This window comes from Leuciscus leuciscus (assembly GCF_965113295.1).
Source record: "Leuciscus leuciscus genome assembly, chromosome: 3".
Lineage (NCBI taxonomy): Eukaryota > Metazoa > Chordata > Actinopteri > Cypriniformes > Leuciscidae > Leuciscus > Leuciscus leuciscus.
Genome location: NC_138727.1, coordinates 55,765,400 through 55,785,408, shown reverse-complemented (window position 1 = coordinate 55,785,408; position 20,009 = coordinate 55,765,400). Strand labels below are relative to the sequence as shown.

The window sequence follows — 20,009 nt, the reverse complement described above, 5'->3', positions numbered from 1 at the left end:
TCTCAAATTGTAAGCCACCATTATGGTGATGGGTGTTTGCTTTAGTTGGACTCTTGACCCTTACTGTATATTATTAACCTTAGACTTTTGTTTGTCTGCTGTTATTAATTTATAACAGTCAGATGAACAAAGAAAAAGTGTGATCTGATAGTGTTGGTTATGTTTTGACATAATCATGCTGTGATCCGAAAATGAAACTTATTGAGATAGTTTGGTGTAACTTGTTAGCAGCAGCTTTTTGATTCTGCAGTATATGATTATCAGCATTTTTCTTATAATCCAATATATTTAATAAACATTGTTCTGATCAAAACACTTTCAAATGTATTAATTTAGAAACACAGACATCAATAATCAGCCTGTGAATCCCAACAATGGTGACAATAATAAAGCATGTTGCAGTGGCTGCCACCAATCACAACTCATTAATGGCTCCCATCATGCATTGCGGTATGAATAAATTATGATCTGAATTGTCTATGTAATTTACTTTTCCCAATTGTCACCATTGTTGAGATGCATAGACTGAATCTTTATGTCTGTGTGTGCCTAAAAGAAATATATTAAAAAAAACTTTTAAGAAATCCTTTATATTATATCTAAAATTCTGAATATTTATGCAGAATCACAGTTGTGCTGTAACCAACAACATTAATCATAAACATAAAGTTAAAATGATGATTGTCATAACATAACCAACACTATCAGATCACTTTTTTTCTTTGTTCATTTGGCAGTTGTAAGTCAGATACAACAATCAAACAAAAAATTAAAGTTAATAATTTAAGGGTCAAGAGCCCAACTAAAGCAAACACCCATCACCATAACGGTGGCTTACAATTTGTGATTTTCTCCTTCAGTGATTCTGCTTGTTATCATCAGGTGTCTTCAATAATGCTCAATCATCACTCAATTAATCACTTAATTGTCTCATTAACTTTAACACCGCTTCAGTGTTACTTTAACACCATGGGACCATATGTGCTCTGAGCAGTGTTAATTTAACACTGGGGAATTTACTGTGTGCAGGTGAGCATGTTGCCGGACTGAAATGTAGCTCTCAAAAGCAGCTCCTCCTAACATTTGTCTTCACGGAGAATACCACAACATCACCCAGTCCCACTCAAATGAAAGGGAAGGAATTTAAAAGGAATTTTATTCTGAAAGAAATTTAAAATGATTTCATAAGACTTTTCTCATTCCAGGTCTGATTATCACACTGCAGGACGAATGCAGGGTAAGTTGTTGCAGGGTAAATTTCTGTAACAACCGCTCAATAATGCAAAATAATGTGTACTGTTCTTTATTATTGTCAGTGTTGTTGTATATAATATGTAGTAGAATATTAGAGCAATTAACTTTTATTTGACTTCAAATACTCCACAGTGCACACATGTTCAGTTTTCAGTTTATTTTTAAAGCTCAATTGTGATTTCAGAGTCAGACCATAGGGCGATGTGTAGAAAATGTTCTTGACCGGATAGAGAACATTACAGATGAAGTGCTCCCTTTGACCGTAAGACAAAAATGACAAAATAATTATTATTTGTCACTTACATAAATTATCCTGTACACAGCAAAAACTCCAGTGTTAAATTAACACTCCTGGGAGTACATATGAGACCACACTTGTAGAGTGTAAAGTGTTAGAATATGAGTGTTAAATTAACACTCAAGAGTGTTAAAGTTAATGAGATAATTAAGTGATTAATTGAGTGATGATTGATCATTATTGAAGACACCTGATGTTAACAAGCAGAATCACTGAAGGAGAAAATCACAAATTGTAAGCCACCGTTATGGCGATGATTGTTTGCTTTAGTTGGGCTCTTGACCCTTATATTATTAACTTTAGATTTTGTTTGGCTGTTGTATCTGAGTTATAACTGCCAGATGAACAAAGAAAAAAAGTGATCTGATGGTGTTGGTTATATTATGACAATCATCATTTGAACTTGATTACTGAACTCATATTTCTGACTTAGATTTATGTTGTTGGTTACAGCATAACTGTGATTCTGCATAAATATCCAGAATTTTAGATATAATACAAAGGACTTCTTAAAAGTTGTTTAAAAAAAAAAAAAAATCGTTCTTTTAGGCACACACAGACGTCAAGATTCAGTCTATGCATCTCAACAATGGTGAGGAGCAGAATATTCAATTAGGAAAAGTAAATTACATAGACAATTCAGATCATAATTTATTCATACCGCAATGCATGATGGGAGCCATTAATGAGTTGTGATTGGTGGCAGCCACTGCAACATGCTTTATTATTGTCACCATTGTTGAGATTCACAGGCTGATTATTGATGTCAGTGTGTCAAAATAAATTAATTAATTTGAAAGTCTTTTGATCAGAACAATGTTTATTAAATATTTTGGATTACATGAAAAATACTGAAAATCATATGCTGTAGAATCACAGAGCTGCTGTAATTAACAAATCCAAACTATCTCAATAAGTTTAGTTTTTCAGATCACAACATGATTATGTCAAAACATAACCAACACCATCAGATCACATTTTTTCTTTGTTCATCAGACTGTTATAAATCAATAACAGCAGACAAGCAAAATTTAAAGTAAACTTGTAAAGGTCAAGAGCCCAACTAAAGCAAACACCAATCACCATAACGGTGGCTTACAATTTGTGATTTTCTCCTTCAGTGATTCTGCTTGTTAACATCAGGTGTCTTCAATAATGATCAATCATCACTAAATTAATCACTTAATTATCTTATTAACTTTAACACTCTTGAGTGTTAATTTAACACTCATATTTTAACACTTTACACTCTACAAGTGTGGTCTCATATGTACTCCCAGGAGTGTTAATTTAACACTGGAGTTTTTGCTGTGTAGCAATGCTTTCTTTTGTTTCTACGTTTAAAAATAATCCTATTTATATGATTACTAAAATAGGATGTGAAAACAATTTTTAATATGGTCCTCAACGCATCAGAGAAGGTTTTAGTGTCATCATCTGCTGACCCAAATAAACTGGTGTCAGATGGAAACCGTGTGTTAAAAGCCAGTGAGAAGCTGGTGGCCATGCTGGTGAAGCCGACAGACACATATGCCAATGTCAGCTTTTCTCTTGACACTGTGGGTAAGTGAAAACCAAACTATGAATATACTGTGAAATTACTGACTTAACCCTCTGGGGTCTGAGTGGTTTTTGGGGTCCTTGAGATGTTCTGACATGCCCTGACATTTGTGCTTTTTTCAGTTGCTTATAAACATATTAATGGCAAAGGTATAATTACACTCTATTTAGCACAAACAGGGCTACCATAATATGTGAGCAACATGCATGTACATGTTTGTATTTTTGAGAGAATAATGTTTATGCATGGTTATTGAAAAAACTAAAAACTAAAGTTTCTGAAATAAGGCCACAAAACACATACTAAATATGTGTCAATAAGACTTTTGACAAATGGATGTCATTGTCTAGAGTTTTTTCTTCAAAATGATGTGAAAATCATCCTGCCCTTATCATTCACATAACACAATACATTGATTTAAATCTTGTAAAACACTTTTTGTTTGTAAAGGCAATATGCGCAAGGGGCGTCAACAATTCAACAGCATCATGCATATGTAGTGGTTCACACCTGAGGAGACAATGGGGCCCGCATACTTAATGAGCCATTCATTCAGGTGTGTCACCTATAGCCACAAGAAAGAATGCAAGAGCAATATATATATATATATATATATATATATATATATATATATATATATATACATATATATATTCTACCAAATTGGTTCACAGTTGGAAGCATGTCAATTTTTTTTTTTTTTTTTTTTTTTACAAATTTTGCTTGCAAATTGTATAATATCCAAGGAAAACATGTCTAGTAATTGTGCAGTTAATTCTCATACTGTATTTTCAGTTTTGGAATATGTATCATCTCCCCAAATTTGTCAATAATAAAACACAATAAAAATGATTTAAAGAAAAGGCTTATATTTACCTTTTAAAATTTGTTTACATCTACCTTGTAAATATATATATTTTTTTTATTAAAAAGGTTACAATTACAACAACAATTGAAGTATAATCTTTCTTTGTAAAAACTGAAGTATACATTTTGTCATACATATTTCAAAGTTAAGGATTCATTACTTCGAATATAGCCTACATTGACAAAACATACTATATTTAACATATTAGCAAAAATTGGCAAACAAAAGCTTATTTGAGGTGGCAGATATTTTACAGTAAAAATGTGTAATCTATCCAAAACTAATCAACGAAATGTTGTCTTTCATTTGTCTGTAACATAGGTCTTTCGTTTTGAATTAATTGTATCTTAATTTTAATAGTTGTTTCATCAACCCATTGCCTGTATTTAATACATAAGAATTAAAAATAGCAGGAACTGGAGCTCGCCTCATAAATGAACCCAAACTCATAAGCTTTGCCTAAAATACCAGAGAAATATATAGAAAGCTTGAAATGTGTTATTTTAAACAAAACTATTAAAAACGAAAGAAAACAGACTGCATGAAGCCTCTCTCCTACTTTATACAGCATAGCCTAGACCATTTAAATATACATTACTCTGAATGAAAAGTATGGAAATGGTCCAACCAGTAAAATATGTAGCCTACGTTTATACAAAATAGCTTGTCAACTAATGCAAGTAAATTTAAAAAGACTTACTCATCCGAAATATTATCCACGCCTGCATCAAGTCGCTCCTCAAAATACAAACGTTCGTTTGTCAGAGTCCTGTTCTTCTTCTGAGGAAAAAGTGAACTCTTCATCGCTATCCAGGACGAGCTGAAGGGCTGTGTGTCATCTTCCAACTTCGCAGGAAAGTGAATGAATGAAACTTGCTGGTTTTAAAGCATTTCAGGGGGCTTTTTACCTTATTTTTCATAGATCACCTCAGCACATTATCTTATGAATAGCGCGCTCTGCGAGTGGGTGTGAACTCATTTCAGGGGGCGTTTACCTTATTTTGCATAGATCACCTCAGCACCTTATCTTATGAATAGCGTGCTCTGCAGAGGGCGTGAACTCATTACAGCTAATTAGATGAGACGGGAGAAACTGTACTTCTCTTTAGTTTCATACAGATTACATTGCAGGAGAATATTTGTTTTGAATGTGAACTGTTTTATTTAAAAGTAGAAATTTAAAGCTTTCTTTAGACGCATGTTTCATGGTTGTGTGATAAGTATTCGCTGAGTTGCAGTTAATTTTCCAGACTTGTTTCAGAAAGATTTTTGCGGAGACAGAGTGAGCTGAAAGCGCACCCTGTTTATTTTATTTATTTAAGGTTTGATGTTAATGTGAGTGTACACAAAAAAAAGAAGACCCTCTATATAGTTTATAATCATGTATTTATTTTATTTATATGACCATAAATGACGGATTTTTTTAAGTTTATGTTGCTGCTATGTGAAAAAAATCTAGCAAAACGCGTCGGCGCGTTTCTCGACCTCAGAGGGTTAATGTGCTCAAGTCTAGAGGACATTTTGACTTTTTTAGATGGCCAGATTAATTTGCATATATGTATTTTTTTTAATCAGAGGTACAAGTCTTCATCGTTGGACCAAATGCAACCTTAGATAAAATCCCTCGACTTAACACAACAAATTCTTCTGTGGACATTGATCTCATTGGGATTGCCAAGAACAACGATGACAGTATGTGACAGGTTTTAGTTTGATTAAATGAACAAGAAAACTAGAAAGAGATATCACTAACGACAATAAAAAAAGAATGTTGATTTGGTTTATTGCATGTAAGCTTCTGTTTCTGTCACACAGGATCAGTTGCTGTGGCTTTCATGAGTTATAACACAATGGAGAATCTACTGAAGCCCGACTTCTTCAACACATCAAATGACACGATTAAAACCATGATGTCCACTGTGATCTCAGCTACTCTTCTCAAAACCACCAACACTAAACTCACCAAACCAGTCAACTTCACCCTCAAACACATCAGAGTGAGAGACTGACATGTGTTTTTGTCCAACCTGAGAACTGATGAACATCTGAAAACATTTTCTGCATGTTCTTTCTTCTTTTTGCAGGAGTTTGAGCCCGACGGTTCTCTGTCCTGTGTGTACTGGAACATCAGCGAGTGGATTGTAGATGGTTGTTCTGTTTTAAAGACCAACAGCAGCTACACTGTGTGTTCCTGTGTTCATCTGTCCACATTCGCTGTCATCTTGCAAACCAGCCGCCCATCAGAGGTACGAGAACATTAATAGTGAGCACTGAAGAACAGCACAGATTTGGCACTCATGTACTCTGACATGTTTTCTCAGAGCGACTCAATGCTGGAGCTGCTGGGGCTGTTGAATTTTGTGTGTGTGATCGTGGGGCTGGTGTTCTTCAGTTTGGCCCTGTTGACCTTTACCCTTTGTCAGTGGAGTCCTAGAGTAAATAATGTGGCTCGAATCAACATCTGCATCAGTCTACTGTTGGCTAACCTTCTGTTCCTGCTCACACAACTGTTCCTGAGCCTCATAAACCCTCATCAGGTGAGAATGATGAAGGAGCCCTACAGCTCAGCACAGTCTCACTGAGAATCATCATAACCGTCTCTCATGATCTCCAGGTGTTGTGTGACGTGATATCAGGTGTGCTGCACTTCCTCTTTCTCTCCGGCTTTGTGTGGATGTTCATTGAAGCTGTGCTGCTCTTCATCTGTGTGAAGAACCTATCACAGATCAGCTCCAAAAAGAGGGCGGTGCTTAGAAGTGGATTCCTGTGTGTGATTGGATATACGGTTCCTCTGGTTGTGGTGGCCGTGTCTGCTGGGTTGAATCCTAAAGGCTACGGAAGTAAAATGTGAGTTTAATTTGAGAGTGACTCATTGCTCAAAATCTTCATCCATGTTTGTTCACTGATTATTTAACTATATCTTCCTCCGAACAGATGCTGGATTAAAACCTATGAAGTTTTTGTCGGGGCTTTTCTGGGACCGGCTTGTGTGATTCTATCAGTAAACACATTTTTTTTGTTTAATTTTGCTCATGACTTTGTATTAAATGGAAAACAATTGGATTAATTAATTATTTTAATTTTTTTGCTTTGCAGTCAAACACAATTATTTTCATCATGATCATCATCAATCTGAACTCAACTCTCAAAAATCTGAACGCTGAAGTTTCACAGATAAAACAAACCAAGTAACAAACATGATTGAATTGCTCTATTTAAAAGAACATATCAAGTAAGACACATTAAGTCTCTTTTTTCTGTTTCTCTGCAGGATTATGGTATTTAAAACACTGGCTCAGTTTGTGATTCTTGGTTGCCCCAGGATTCTGGGTTTCTTCAGTAAGGGCAGGATCGAGCTGAGGATCATCTCCGTGATCTTGAACTCCCAGCAGGGAACCTTCATCTTCCTGGTCTATTGTGTCCTCAATAATGAGGTCAGACATTTTCCATCCTACTAAGTAAACCATTTCAGTGTCTCCAGAGACAGTATAAGGAAGAAACACATCTTAAAATGCGAATCTAGTCTCTTTTCTCACCTGTTTAATATAAAAAAACTCCATTATGGTTCATGAGTTTCAGCTCATCTCGTGTCATTCTTGTCCAGGTTAGACAGCAGTACATGAAGTTCTTCAGATGTCTTTGCTGTGGATGCAAACAACACTGAGGACTACAGCTAAACTTAAATATTTGTAAATGTTGGCAAAAAAAAAAGAGAAAGAAACTGAAAACTATTTGTGTGTGCATGGTAAAGGGAAATAACGTACTCGGTTACTAACGTAACCTCGGTTCTCTCTAGAAGAGGGAACGAGTACTGCGTAAGATATCTTACGCTAGGGGAAAATCCTTTTTCCGCGAGATATTGAAGCCAAAAATTATCCTTAATTTTGTAATAATGCAAAACGCGTTGCGGCAGCATGCAGACATAGGCGAGGCAGCTCGTGTGCCTATTGGCTGCTCTGCGGCAACTGCAGCAGCCTATCGAGCGAGGCCTGGCGTGACGCCAGACCCAATCAGAGCACTTCGCGCCCGCTGCGTCACGTCCCGCCGAAATGGGCGTGGTCTAGGCCTATAAATACCGCTCGCAGGCAGCTATTATCTGGTTTTTCATCATCGAAGAGACCAGAGCGTGTGCATGCACGGCAAGATACGCAGTACTCGTTCCCTCTTCTAGAGAGAACCGAGGTTACGTTAGTAACCGAGTACGTTCTCTTACGAGAGGTCTCTCGTACTGCGTAAGATATCTTACGCTAGAGGACCCAATGCAAAACGCCGTGCATGCTGAGATCTGACACCAAAGACCCAAGGGCGAAAGCCCGGGGTACATATAGTGCACAATCACTCAGGGAACTCACAGGGAGTCCGGGAAGAGGGAGGGGCGAAGCCGCACTCTTCCACATATGGCAGCGTCGCTTAGACGCGAATTTCATCATACAGACAGGGCAGGGTACGGCCTGAACTGATGGGGGAATGTGGGTCTTACACAGTTTGCCCAGGCACATCTCGTGCTGCTACTTTTCACTGTCGAACGTTGAGCTGTGCTCAGTAGACGCAGCATTCTGAGCTGATAGCATCAGGTCAGATAATACTGGTAAACTTAGACCGACAGCAGCCTGGCCTGCAGGGCGGGAACCTCTAGGTTATAGAACCTTATAAATGTAGACGGGGAGGCCCAGCCTGCCGCCATACAAATATCTTGCAAGGCAATCCCACTTGACCAGGCCCACGAAGAGGCCATGCCTCTCGTGGAGTGCGCTCTGACAACCAACGGGCACTGCATGTCCTTGGAGGCGTATGCCAGCGCTATAGCATCAACTATCCATCTGGATAGGCTCTGTTTCGACGCGGCTAGTCCCTTAGAACGTCCGTTAAACGAAACAAAGAGCTGCTCCGTCTGTCTGAAAACAGACGAGCGAGACACATAAGCTCGTAATGCCCTGACTGGGCAAAGGAGGCTCGCGTCTCTTTCCTCATCAGGGACCGGTAGGGCTGACAGGGAGATAACCTGCGCCCTAAACGGTGTGTTGAGGGATTTTGGAACATAACCGTGCTTAGGTTTGAGTATAACTTTTGAGTCATTAGGCCCAAACTCCATGCACGCCGCGCTCACAGAGAGCGCGTGTAGGTCCCCTATGTGCTTCACTGAAGCGAGAGCCAGCAGAAACACAGTCTTGAAAGACAGGTGTTTCAAATCAATTGACTGTAAAGGGTCAAATGGCGCACCTTTCATGGCTTCCAGAACCGTAGAAAGGTCCCATACGGGGACTGAGGGAGGTCTGGGAGGATTCAGTCTCTTAGCCCCTCTAAGGAAGCGGATGACCAAATCGTTCCTTCCTATACACTGACCAAGCGTTGTTCCTGAGAACGCTGCTATAGCCGCCACATAAACTTTGAGCGTGGAGGGGGCCCTGCCCTTATCCAACAGCTCTTGTAGGAAGGAAAGCACCTCCGTCACACCACAGTCTGTGGACCAGCCCGAAAACACTGACCATTTCGAGGAGTAGAGCCGTCTCGTAGACGGAGCTCTAGCCTGCGTGACCGTGTTTAATACTCCTTTAGGGAGTCCAACATGTACCCGTTGATGGCCCAGACATGAAGGGACCATAATTCCGGGTGAGGATGCCAGATCGAGCCGTGGGCCTGTGAGAGGAGGTCTCTCCTCACTGGTACTGGCCACGGGGCAGTACTTGCTAACTGCATCACGACTGGGAACCAAGGCTGGTTTTCCCAGAACGGTGCCACTAGCAATACTGAGCATCCTTCTTCCCTGATCCGCTCTATCACCTGAGGCAGGAGAGAGACGGGGGGGAAAAGCATAGAGCGTCCCTGCTCTTGGAGAAAAATTCCGGACAGTGAGCGTTTTCTTGAGACGCGAACAGGTCTACTTCCGCTCTGCCGAATTTCTTCCACAGCAGTTGGACTGTCTGTGGGTGTAGAGACCATTCGCCTGCCGGAACATTGTTCCTGGACAGTCTGTCTGGTCCTATATTCAGGAGCCCTGGCACGTGCGCTGCTCTGAGCGAGCGCAGGTTGCACTGAGCCCATACCAGGAGGTGTTCTGCCAGCCTGTACAGGTTCCTGGACCTGAGTCCGCCCTGGCGATTTATGTAGGACACCACAGACATGTTCGGGCGACTTCAAAAATACGGACGACTAGCAAAAATGCTAGGACGACTTCGGGGCCTCGGGCTTCACCGTAATCCTAGGTCGCGGGCCACGCACGGCGGGGTGGCGACCGGATGAGCGGGAGCGCGGTCTCGCGCTTCGGGCCTGGCGGCGCTGTGAAGTGGAGGCAGTGGACGGTGGCTGTGGCTGTGAGCTCTGAGCAGACGGTTTCGCACGGCCTGCTGCAGAGCTGGAGCGCTTCGGGAGGAAGTGCTTCATAGCCTGTGACGCTTTCTGTACCTCTGCGAATCTCTCCGCAAAATCCTTGACGGAGGATCCAAAGAGGCCTGTGGCGGAAAGCGGGGCGTCGAGGAACGCGGTGCGCTCGGACTCGGCCATTTCCGAGAGCGTCAGCCAAAGATGTCTCTCGGTCACAGTGAGAGAAGCCATATTCCGTCCAATGGCCTGCGCTGCAGACTTAGTAGCACGGAGAGCGAGGTCCGTGGCACTTCTTAAGTCCGGCACGCAGATCGCGTCAGGTCCTTCCTCATCCAGCTTACGGAGGAACTCGGCCTGGAAGATCTGAAGCGTAGCCATGGTGTGCAGCGCTGACGCAGCTTGCCCGGCGGCGGAGAAAGCGCGGCGGAGCAGGCTTGACGTCGTGCGGCAAGCTTTAGAGGGTAGGGCCGACTTAGCGCGCCGTCCAGCGGAGGGCGGACATAAGTGGGCCGCTATCGCTTCTTCGACCGGCGGCAGCGAAAGGTATCCTTTGTTCTTGGCATCGTCAACTGCGGAGAATGCCAAAGAGACAGCAGGACGCACTCTAGCTGAATAGGGGGCGCTCCAGGACTTAGCGACTTCTTCGTGTAACTCAGGAAGAAAAGGCGCCGGTCTGGACGCAGGCGAAGCGCGCTCCCCAGGCAGGAAAAATCCATCCAGCCGGTTGTGAGCGGGCTGCTCTGGCGAAGACCACTCGAGGCCGAGGCTCGCCGCGGCCTGTGCGAGTACTCGCATGAGCTCCGTCTCGATGGACGCTCTCTTGCCTGACGATGTGCGGGCAGGGGGCGCGGGATCCTCAGAGCCCGCCCAATCCTCACTGCCTGACGCCAGGATAGAGCAGGAATCATCCTCTCCCAGCAGGGCTTCCTCATCAGCGATGTCGACGGAAGCGGCGGCAGACGGCGGCCGCTGTCCGTCAGGAAGCGAGGCTGATGAAGCCGGGGAAGCAAGCGGGCGAACCGGCGAGCTTTGGCGGCTGGGGGAATGTGCCGCGGCGGCGACACACACACACAAACAGAGTACAGTGTAATAGAAAGGATATAAGCGCTGGAAAGCGCTGCAGGAAGGCGGCGCGGCCAGCGACTTCAGTGACTCGTCCCGCTGAAGGTGCTCTCTCTCAGACGGCGCGGCTTCTTCTCCAGCTCCAGCGATGCGTGTGCTTCGCTGGAAGGATGAAAAATCAGATAATAGCTGCCTGCGAGCGGTATTTATAGGCCTAGACCACGGCCATTTCGGCGGGACGTGACGCAGCGGGCGCGAAGTGCCCTGATTGGGTCTGGCGTCACGCCAGGCCTCGCTCGATAGGCTGCTGCAGTTGCCGCAGAGCAGCCAATAGACGCGCGAGCTGCCTCGCCTATGTCTGCATGCTGCCGCAACGCGTTTTGCATTATTACAAAATTAAGGATAATTTTTGGCTTCAATATCTCGCGGAAAAAGGATTTTCCCCTAGCGTAAGATATCTTACGCAGTACGAGAGACCTCTCGTAAGAGAACCAATGAATTTACATGGTATGGAATCAGTTATTTGCAGAGGTGGAAAGTCCAGGTTCAGAAAGAAAAAGTCCTCCTCAGTATTTTGTTCTAATCACCTGGATTTGTTAATTCAGCAGGAGAGAGAACTATTTAGTGAAATCAGCTGCACAGCAAAAACTCCAGTGTTAAATGAACTCTCCTGGGAGTTTATTTGGCTCCAGACTCAAGAGTGTTAAAGTTAATGAGATAATTTAGTGATTAATTGAGTGATGATTGGTGTTTGATTTAGTTGGGCAGTTGACCTTTAAATGTTTAATTTTAGATTTTGTTTGGCTGCTGTATCTGAGTTATAACAGCCAGATGTACAAAGATAAAAGGTGAACAGGTGGTGTTGGTTATATATTAACAAAATCATTAGTGATGTCTGGTTCGTGAACAAATCTTTCTTTTGAACTGGTCGAACCAGTACACTAAATCGGACTGAATCGTTCGGAACAGTTCGTGTCTTGCGTCAGCACTGATCCACAAGTTAGTAAAGTTATTCACTTTCGTACATGCCTGAGTCCTGACAGTCCTTTCGACTCGAAATAAACCAATATCCCGGAGTATATTTTACTTCAGTAAATCCAACAGTTCACTGAGCGGAGACATGTTGTGCTGAGAGAAGTGATGAGCACGAGCAGCTGATACTGAGCATGCGCACACTACCGAACGTACAGGTACAGCGGTTCTCGGATCACCAGTACAGAACTGAGAACTGTTTATTTCTGACATGTTTGACATCTGAGAACCCGATGAGCTGATGAGCTGAGCATGCTCACAATTTTTCAGAGGGACAAAATGCATGTTTAAGTATTTTGTTGAACATCAATACGTGTAACAAAATAAAACATGTTGGAAACAGGTTTATCGCATACTGTCTTTTCACTGTATTATTTTAAAGATTGGAAACACAATGAATGAATTGTAAAACTAAACATTTATTATTATACTAAAACATTATTTTCAGGGACAGCTAATTTAATTTCTAAGTAAGTTGACATAAATTTTGCCAAATCTTGCCAAATGTTTTAAGGGTGCAAAGTAAATGTTAATGTGTTAATCAAATACATAACATTAAACATACTGGAGACATGCATCAACTTTTATTTTTGTCGACTGTAGGCTATAGTAAGGTTTCAGCAGTTCTCAGCTCAGCACACACAGGCCTATGCTATGGTTCTCGAGTCAAGAACTGGTTGTTACAGCAGTTCTCGATTCCCCAGTACAGAACCGAGAACTGTTTCTTTCGGACACGTTCGATACGGAGAACCGATGAGCTGGAGAGACTGCGCATGCGTGATAGTACCATCTCTGAATCGAACTTTCTTTTGGCCAACTGATGCTGTGTTACTGTCTATGTGCTGTGCTGATACATGAGCACGGGTGAACCTGAATCACTGATCTCATTTATCTCTGACTTAAATGTATATTGGTCATTACAGCATGAATGAGTCATGAATGAATTTTGATTGGCGGCACCCAGAATGCACTGCAAAATGCTTTATTATTGTCACCATTGTTGAGAATCACAGGCTGATTCTTGATGTCTGTGTGTCCAAATAAAATACTTCTTCAAAGTATTCTGTTCAGAAAAACTTTTAAGAAATCTTTTTGATTATATTGTAAATGCTGAAAATAATATACTATAGATTAATCACATGTTAAACCTTACTCTGTAAATGAGTTTTGTGATTCAGGTCAAATTATGATTATGTCAAAACATAACCAACACCACCTGATCATCTTTTCTCTTTGTTCATCTGAGAGTTATAACTCAGATAAATATCTAACATTATTAGAGGGTCAAGAGCCCAACTAAAGCCAACACTGATCACCATGATGGCAAATTTTCTCCTTTTGTGATTCTGCTTGTTAACATCAGGTGTCTTCAACAATGCTCAATCATCACTCAATCAATCACTTAATTATCTCATTAACTTTAACACTCTTGAGTGTGGAGCCAAATAAACTCCCAGGAGAGTTCAGAGTTCCAGTTAACACTGGAGTTTTTGCTGTGTGAGTTCATGGGTGGAATAAACATATGGCAGGACTTTTACTTTCTGACCCCTCCTCCATTTGTTAGGTCAAAGAAACTAAGCAAGGACTATGTAAATTCAAGCCTTGACAAGACATCTAGGACATAATGTTAAAAAAACAAAAACAAAGACACGATTAATTGAAATAAAAATTGTTAAGAGTGTGCAACTACTAAATCAAGACATTAAAAATAAATATTATGTAATATTATGTGAAAGTGAACTTGAACCTTAGTACTGCTGGCACCCCATCCAATGTAAAACATACTTCAAATTACCATTATAGTTACAGGTATGATCCTCATGTGAATCCCTCTTTTAATTATGTACATCATGTCATCATAATCATATCTCACACTGTAACGCCCACATCCAGATGACAGACACTCCTAATGTAGTTAACCAGTGTCACCATATGAAACCTTATTGTAAAGGTTAACTAATTATTTAGTAACAGTATATTATATTTGTAGTTTATTATTTTCCTTATGGTCCACTCCAATCGTGTGGGCAAAGGTCTTTTACTTGCTCTTCTGGGGAGTTCACTTAATTTATTAGAAATTGGTTTAAATTTTACTTTAGCTCTGTGCTTAATCTAACTCCAATTTCCAATGATTATTCTAATTTCTAATTTAGCAGCAGATCATAAGCTTAAGCCCGGTTCACACGGCAGGATAATTAGGCCGATTTTAGCCCCGATTCACTCCTTCCGACAATCTTAAGGATGCTCCGATTATCGTAAAATAATCTGATCAGATATTCCTGCCGTGTGTGGTGTGTTAAGGCTGCTCTCGTCTGCTCAGAAGGACGTCGGGACCGCTCCGATCTCAAATCGGGGATATCCAACATGTTGGATTTATTTGGCCCGATTTCTTCTCGTGTGTGGTGTCCCCCGAGCACGCAGCCTGTGGACTGTGGAGTGTAGCCAATCAGAAAGCGAGGTGACGAGGCGGCGAGGAAACACCGGGAAATATAATCAAAACAGCCGGCGGCATGGCGCACCAGAAAGTCCGGTGGACGTCAGAGATCATCGCCTTTTCTTTTGATAATGTTTTTTTTTTCGGTTAAAAACAAACTACAAACTATTGCCACTGCATCCTCTTCGTCCGCCATGATTGTTTACTCTGAAGTCACGTTTGATCTCGAGGTATTTTGCGCGATTTCCCGTCTGACCTGAGAATGCTCGGGAGTCAAATCGGTTTGTGTGTGATGTGTTGATTTTGCCGTGTGGCTGCGCACCACACACTGTACGACCAAAACTGTTAGACCCGTGATTTTTTATCCCCGTGTGTGGGGTCTCTCAGGTTTGGAAAAGCGGCCGACAATTTAAAAATCGTCCCGTGTGAACCAGCCTTTAGTCGTGTTTTAATTTAGATATTTGATTATTCTGGATATCCCATACTTTAAATTATTCTTTCATTAGGGACCCGATGTCAAATAGAGTCTCATGTCGGCTGAGTCGTGATCTTACGGACACAACATCGTCAGTTCTGCACTCTGAAAAACACTGGGTTAAAAACAACGCAAGGGCTGGATAAATATAGGACTCAACCCAGGATTTTTTAGAGTGTGATAATCTGAAGAATATTAAAAAGTTCAATGCATACTGGAAAAAGTTTTAAACTATGGCGGCTCCCAGAATGCACTGCGGCATGAAGCATGTCACCATTGTTGAGATTCATATGCTGATTCTTGATGTCTGTGTGTGTCCAAATGAAGCAGCATTTATACAAATAAAAAAGTGAACTTTTTCTTTTCTTCATAATATCACTAGCCTGACTATGTCAGACTTCGTATTTCCGCTTAATTTCATTTCGCTTCTGTACTCAGTCTGAGACAGCGTCATAGCTTTCCGTTTTCCTCCGGCCTGAAAACAGCCGGCCAATCAACAAACAGAGGGCGGGCTGAGAGCCGTGACGTAGACGCTGATTGTACCGTGGATGCGTAGATTTACTTCACATAATCTGCAAAAGTCGTTCACAGCCATGTTCACTCCGGTATTTCGCTCAATGGTTTTGTTTTCGCATCATACATGCGTTTACAGTGGAAGTTAGATGCGGCTGAGCATGCGCATAACACACGCCATAACCAAACGTTAGCGAAGTAGCAGAGTTTGGTATTACCAGGCTATAATATCACAACACTTTAATATCAATATGTGTTGTCTGGGCTACTATCGTCAATAAGATGATAGTCACAAGACACTGCCTATAAAATCAGAGATTAGACCTTGAATGAGATCAGTGAATAACACTGAAAGGAAAGTGTGCAGCACATATTTAACTACAAAATAAACACACAACAAAATAGAGAAAACAACAAGCATTTTAATTAAGCATGAGAAAACCATCTGATCATAGCAATGTGGATATGTTTGCACAAGCTCTTTTCTCTTCAGTTGATTTCATCTAAGACTGTGTCTGTAGTTCTTGTGTTTCTCTTTCCTTCAGTGATTCGGCTTGTTCACAGCAGGTGTTTGAATGATTGAAATGCTGTTTCAGGAACATCATACTAACCTTTAAATGACATTCTATTAACATTAAGGAAACTGTACATTTGTATGTTCCTGGAATATTATAAATAAACGTTCCTGGAATGTTGAGTTGTTAATAAAAAAATAAGATTAAAGAATGTTTCAGGAACATCAAGAAAACTGGACGTTTGAACGTTACCATAACCAAAACACATTTTTTTCGAAAACGTTCTTTGAACAAAAATTGGTTAGGTATCAATGGGTTTTATTGGATCTTACAACCACCTGTATCATCTTGTCTTTTAAAGTTGTTTTGGGTTCCCTCCATTTCTCTGCACCATTTCATCAATCTTTAATGTTATGTATCTGTATTATTTTTGTTTATTCATTTTCATAATAATTTCATAATGAATTTTGTCAAGTCAGAGTTTTATATGCATGTGTTGAATGCATGAGACTATAGATATCATGGAACCATGTGAAGATCATATATCAGAGACAAGAGGGAAGCTATGTTTGCTTTGAGGGGTGTGTACAATGTAACATGTTGCCACTGATGCACATGTAAACAACAAAGATAGTTCTTAATATGGAAGTGAATTGTGCCATGTGTTCGCATTACATATGTGTACCATTTTTAACCCTATAGCAACATAGTTTGTTACCATAAAAGGAAGCCGCTCTGTAATGTATATAAGCTCAATCTTACTGTACCTCCGCAGAGAAACATAAAGGCAGAGAAACATAAAGGCATGAGGGCGTGAGAGGAAGGAAACATAGAGATGGGGTGAGAAGATAGAGAAATGGGGAACAGAGAAATCTAGAATGAAGACCATCTCTCATGTAGCCTTATTCTTATATGCCCGTTTCTCTCCTATGCTGACATATGTATTAATAATAAATCTCTTGGCAAAAGTAACTGGTGTAGCTTCCGTGATTCAACCATAATGGGGGAAGCATGATGATTTTTTTTTTTTTTAAATCTACACTTCTGCAGCAGTTCAGTGACCTGACCTTGATTGTTTCTGACCTTGTTGTTTAATGTGTGATATCTGCCACCACAGATGTCAATCACTGATTTAAGATCCTTGTGTTTTTGTATATATTCATATCAGTGCATTCAGCCAGTCAGCATGAGTGACAAGAATAACTGTGTGATTTAAACTATTTTTAGAGTGTAGAGAAAAGTAAGTTACAAGAACATTGAGTCAGTAATCAAGGAATTAAAGTTAGCCTAGAGAGGCTTTATGTTGTAAACCAAAGAACAGTTTTTAATAAAAAAGTAAGAATTGACAACAACAACAAAAACTAAGGTGTATTAAAAGGATTAGGCCTCAGGGGAAAACAATATTACATTTCATGTCAGGTAACATGATGTAATGTCAAATTAGTTGAAAAACATTTGACTCAATTATTATTATGTTTCTTTCATAGTTCTTATTATAGTTATGTGTGACTTGTATGTGAAAGCTCGGTACCTTGCTCGGTCTGCCTCTTCCTGTGTGTGAAGATGCTCTTCAATACGTAACCATAGGCGTCACATTGTTTTGTCATAAGCTAAATTGATTATAAAGATTTAAATGACAATTCATTTTATTCTTGCAGGTCCTTTCAAATGATCAAATAAGGAGAAAAGATGTATTTAATAACTTCACGCCTGCCGCTCTCAGTCTCGAGATTATGTAAACAGGTTAAAGTGACGACGGTGTTTCAAAAGGGGGGGGAAAGGTCATTTTATTTGATCAAAGCAAGATGTTGAGACCAGCCAATACTCACTAGATTTCCCTATGAGCAGCGTGCACGTCAAAAGAACGTTGCGTTGAGTTATTTCCTCATGACTCTACACTGTAAAAAATGAGTTTTTGGTGAAGTAAATACTACTGAAAAAAAACAATGTAATTTACATGAAAAAGTTAGTTCAGGCAAGAATTAAAAAAACTAAGTAAATTCCATATCAGTACTTAAAGGAGAAGTTCACTTTTGAAAAAACTTTTGCTGATTATTTACTCACCCCCATGTCATCCAAGATGTCCATGTCTTTCTTTCTTCAGTCGAAAAGAAATTAAGGTTTTTGATGAAAACATTCCAGGATTTTTTCACATATTATGGATTCCATTGGGACCCAAACGGTTCAAGGTCCAAATGACAGTTTCATTGCAGCTTCAAAGGGCTTTAAACGATACCAGACGATGAATAAGGGTCTTATCTAGCGAAACGATCGGTCATTTCAAAAATAAATAAAAAAGTTTAAGTTTTATAAGCACAAATGTTCGCCTTGCTCTGTTCTGTGATGCGCGTTCGTGACGTCACGTAATACGCAATTACGTTGAAAAGGTCAAGTTTGATGTGTTTACAAATGTGCGGAAGGAGGACCATATAAACATTTTCAAATGTGTTTGTGTCAGTTTATCGTTTAAAATGCCCATTTCGTGTGCGCATCCTGAGTGTTTTAATATTAAAAAGCCAAAAAGAACATTTTCTTCAATTTTTCAAGCGTGACCTTTTCAACGTAATTGCGTATTACTTGACGTCACGAACGCGCATCACAGAACAGAGCAAGCCGAACATTTGTGCTTATAAAACGTAAACTTTTATTTTTATTTTTGAAATGACCGATCGTTTCGCTAGATAAGACCCTTATTCATCGTCTGGTATCGTTTAAAGCCCTTTGAAGCTGCAATGAAACTGTCATTTGGACCTTGAACCGTTTGGGTCCCAATGGAATCCATAATATGTGAAAAAATCCTGGAATGTTTTCATCAAAAACCTTAATTTCTTTTCGACTGAAGAAAGAAAGACATGGACATCTTGGATGACATGGGGGTGAGTAAATAATCAGCAAAAGTTTTTTTAAAAGTGAACTTCTCCTTTAATTCAAGCGAGTAGAAATGAAAGCGTAAATATCAACTCAATAAAATTAAGTAAAAATGACTCAACTTTTCTGATACTGGGGTTCCCATCATGCACTGGACCTTGAATAATTAATGAGGTTCATTTTTCACTGGTTTCCAGCTGTATTTACACTGTTTTATCATTGCTTTTGTTGTCAGGATTAGTAACTTGCCATTTTGTGACATTTCGAGTAAATTTTCTGCTCAAAATGACACATTCAAACACAAAAACGATCCATCAAATGTTACCGTCATTGTGTATTGTCTACCAAGTATTGAGGTCTTTGCATTCACATAATACTTAACATTTGATATGATGTAGTATAAATTACTTAAATAATCAAAGTAAAACCCATACTATAAATGACTGGTATAAATCAATATTATTGTTTGAGTGAAATGTAATGCAAAGGAAATTTCAACTAAATCGATAATAATCAACCTTTTACTAGCCAAGTTAAAATGACTTATTTTCTTTTGTTACTTTCACTTAACTAGGTTAAGTAAAAATCACTTAATTCCATATTCCAAGTACATTTAACTTTATCCCCCGGTTTCACAGGCAAGGCTTAAGCCTAGTCCCCGACTAAAATGCATGTTTGAGCTGTTTTAACTGAAAGCAACTTGCACTGACAAATCTTAAAATATGTCAGTACCATTGTTTTGTCTCAAGATGCACACCAGTAATGTTTTTTTCTAAGGAACTTTTATAAAAGCTACTTAAATGCCCTA

The 20,009-nt window shown here is 40.1% G+C and overlaps 3 protein-coding genes across 4 annotated transcripts in view; all 3 read left to right on the top strand.

Annotated features, from left to right (window-relative positions):
• LOC309493885 (uncharacterized protein) overlaps positions 1-20,009 on the top strand; it is a 159,179-nt gene that overhangs the window by 18,304 nt on the left and 120,866 nt on the right. The window lies entirely within an intron of this gene.
• LOC309494727 (adhesion G protein-coupled receptor E4-like) lies at positions 1,033-7,048 on the top strand (the record flags this gene model as incomplete). Its single annotated transcript, XM_082164140.1, has 8 exons — positions 1,033-1,516; positions 2,929-3,115; positions 5,557-5,673; positions 5,797-5,978; positions 6,066-6,227; positions 6,303-6,518; positions 6,596-6,828; positions 6,916-7,048. Exons 2-8 carry the CDS (start codon positions 2,950-2,952, stop codon positions 7,046-7,048), a joined length of 1,209 nt encoding a protein of 402 aa, XP_082020266.1. The 5' UTR covers positions 1,033-1,516; positions 2,929-2,949.
• On the top strand, positions 7,062-7,735 carry LOC309493891 (adhesion G protein-coupled receptor E3-like). The gene is made up of 3 exons (XM_082163174.1): positions 7,062-7,169; positions 7,253-7,415; positions 7,586-7,735. The coding sequence occupies exons 1-3, from the start codon at positions 7,099-7,101 to the stop codon at positions 7,643-7,645; spliced, it is 294 nt and encodes a 97-aa protein (XP_082019300.1). The 5' UTR covers positions 7,062-7,098; the 3' UTR covers positions 7,646-7,735.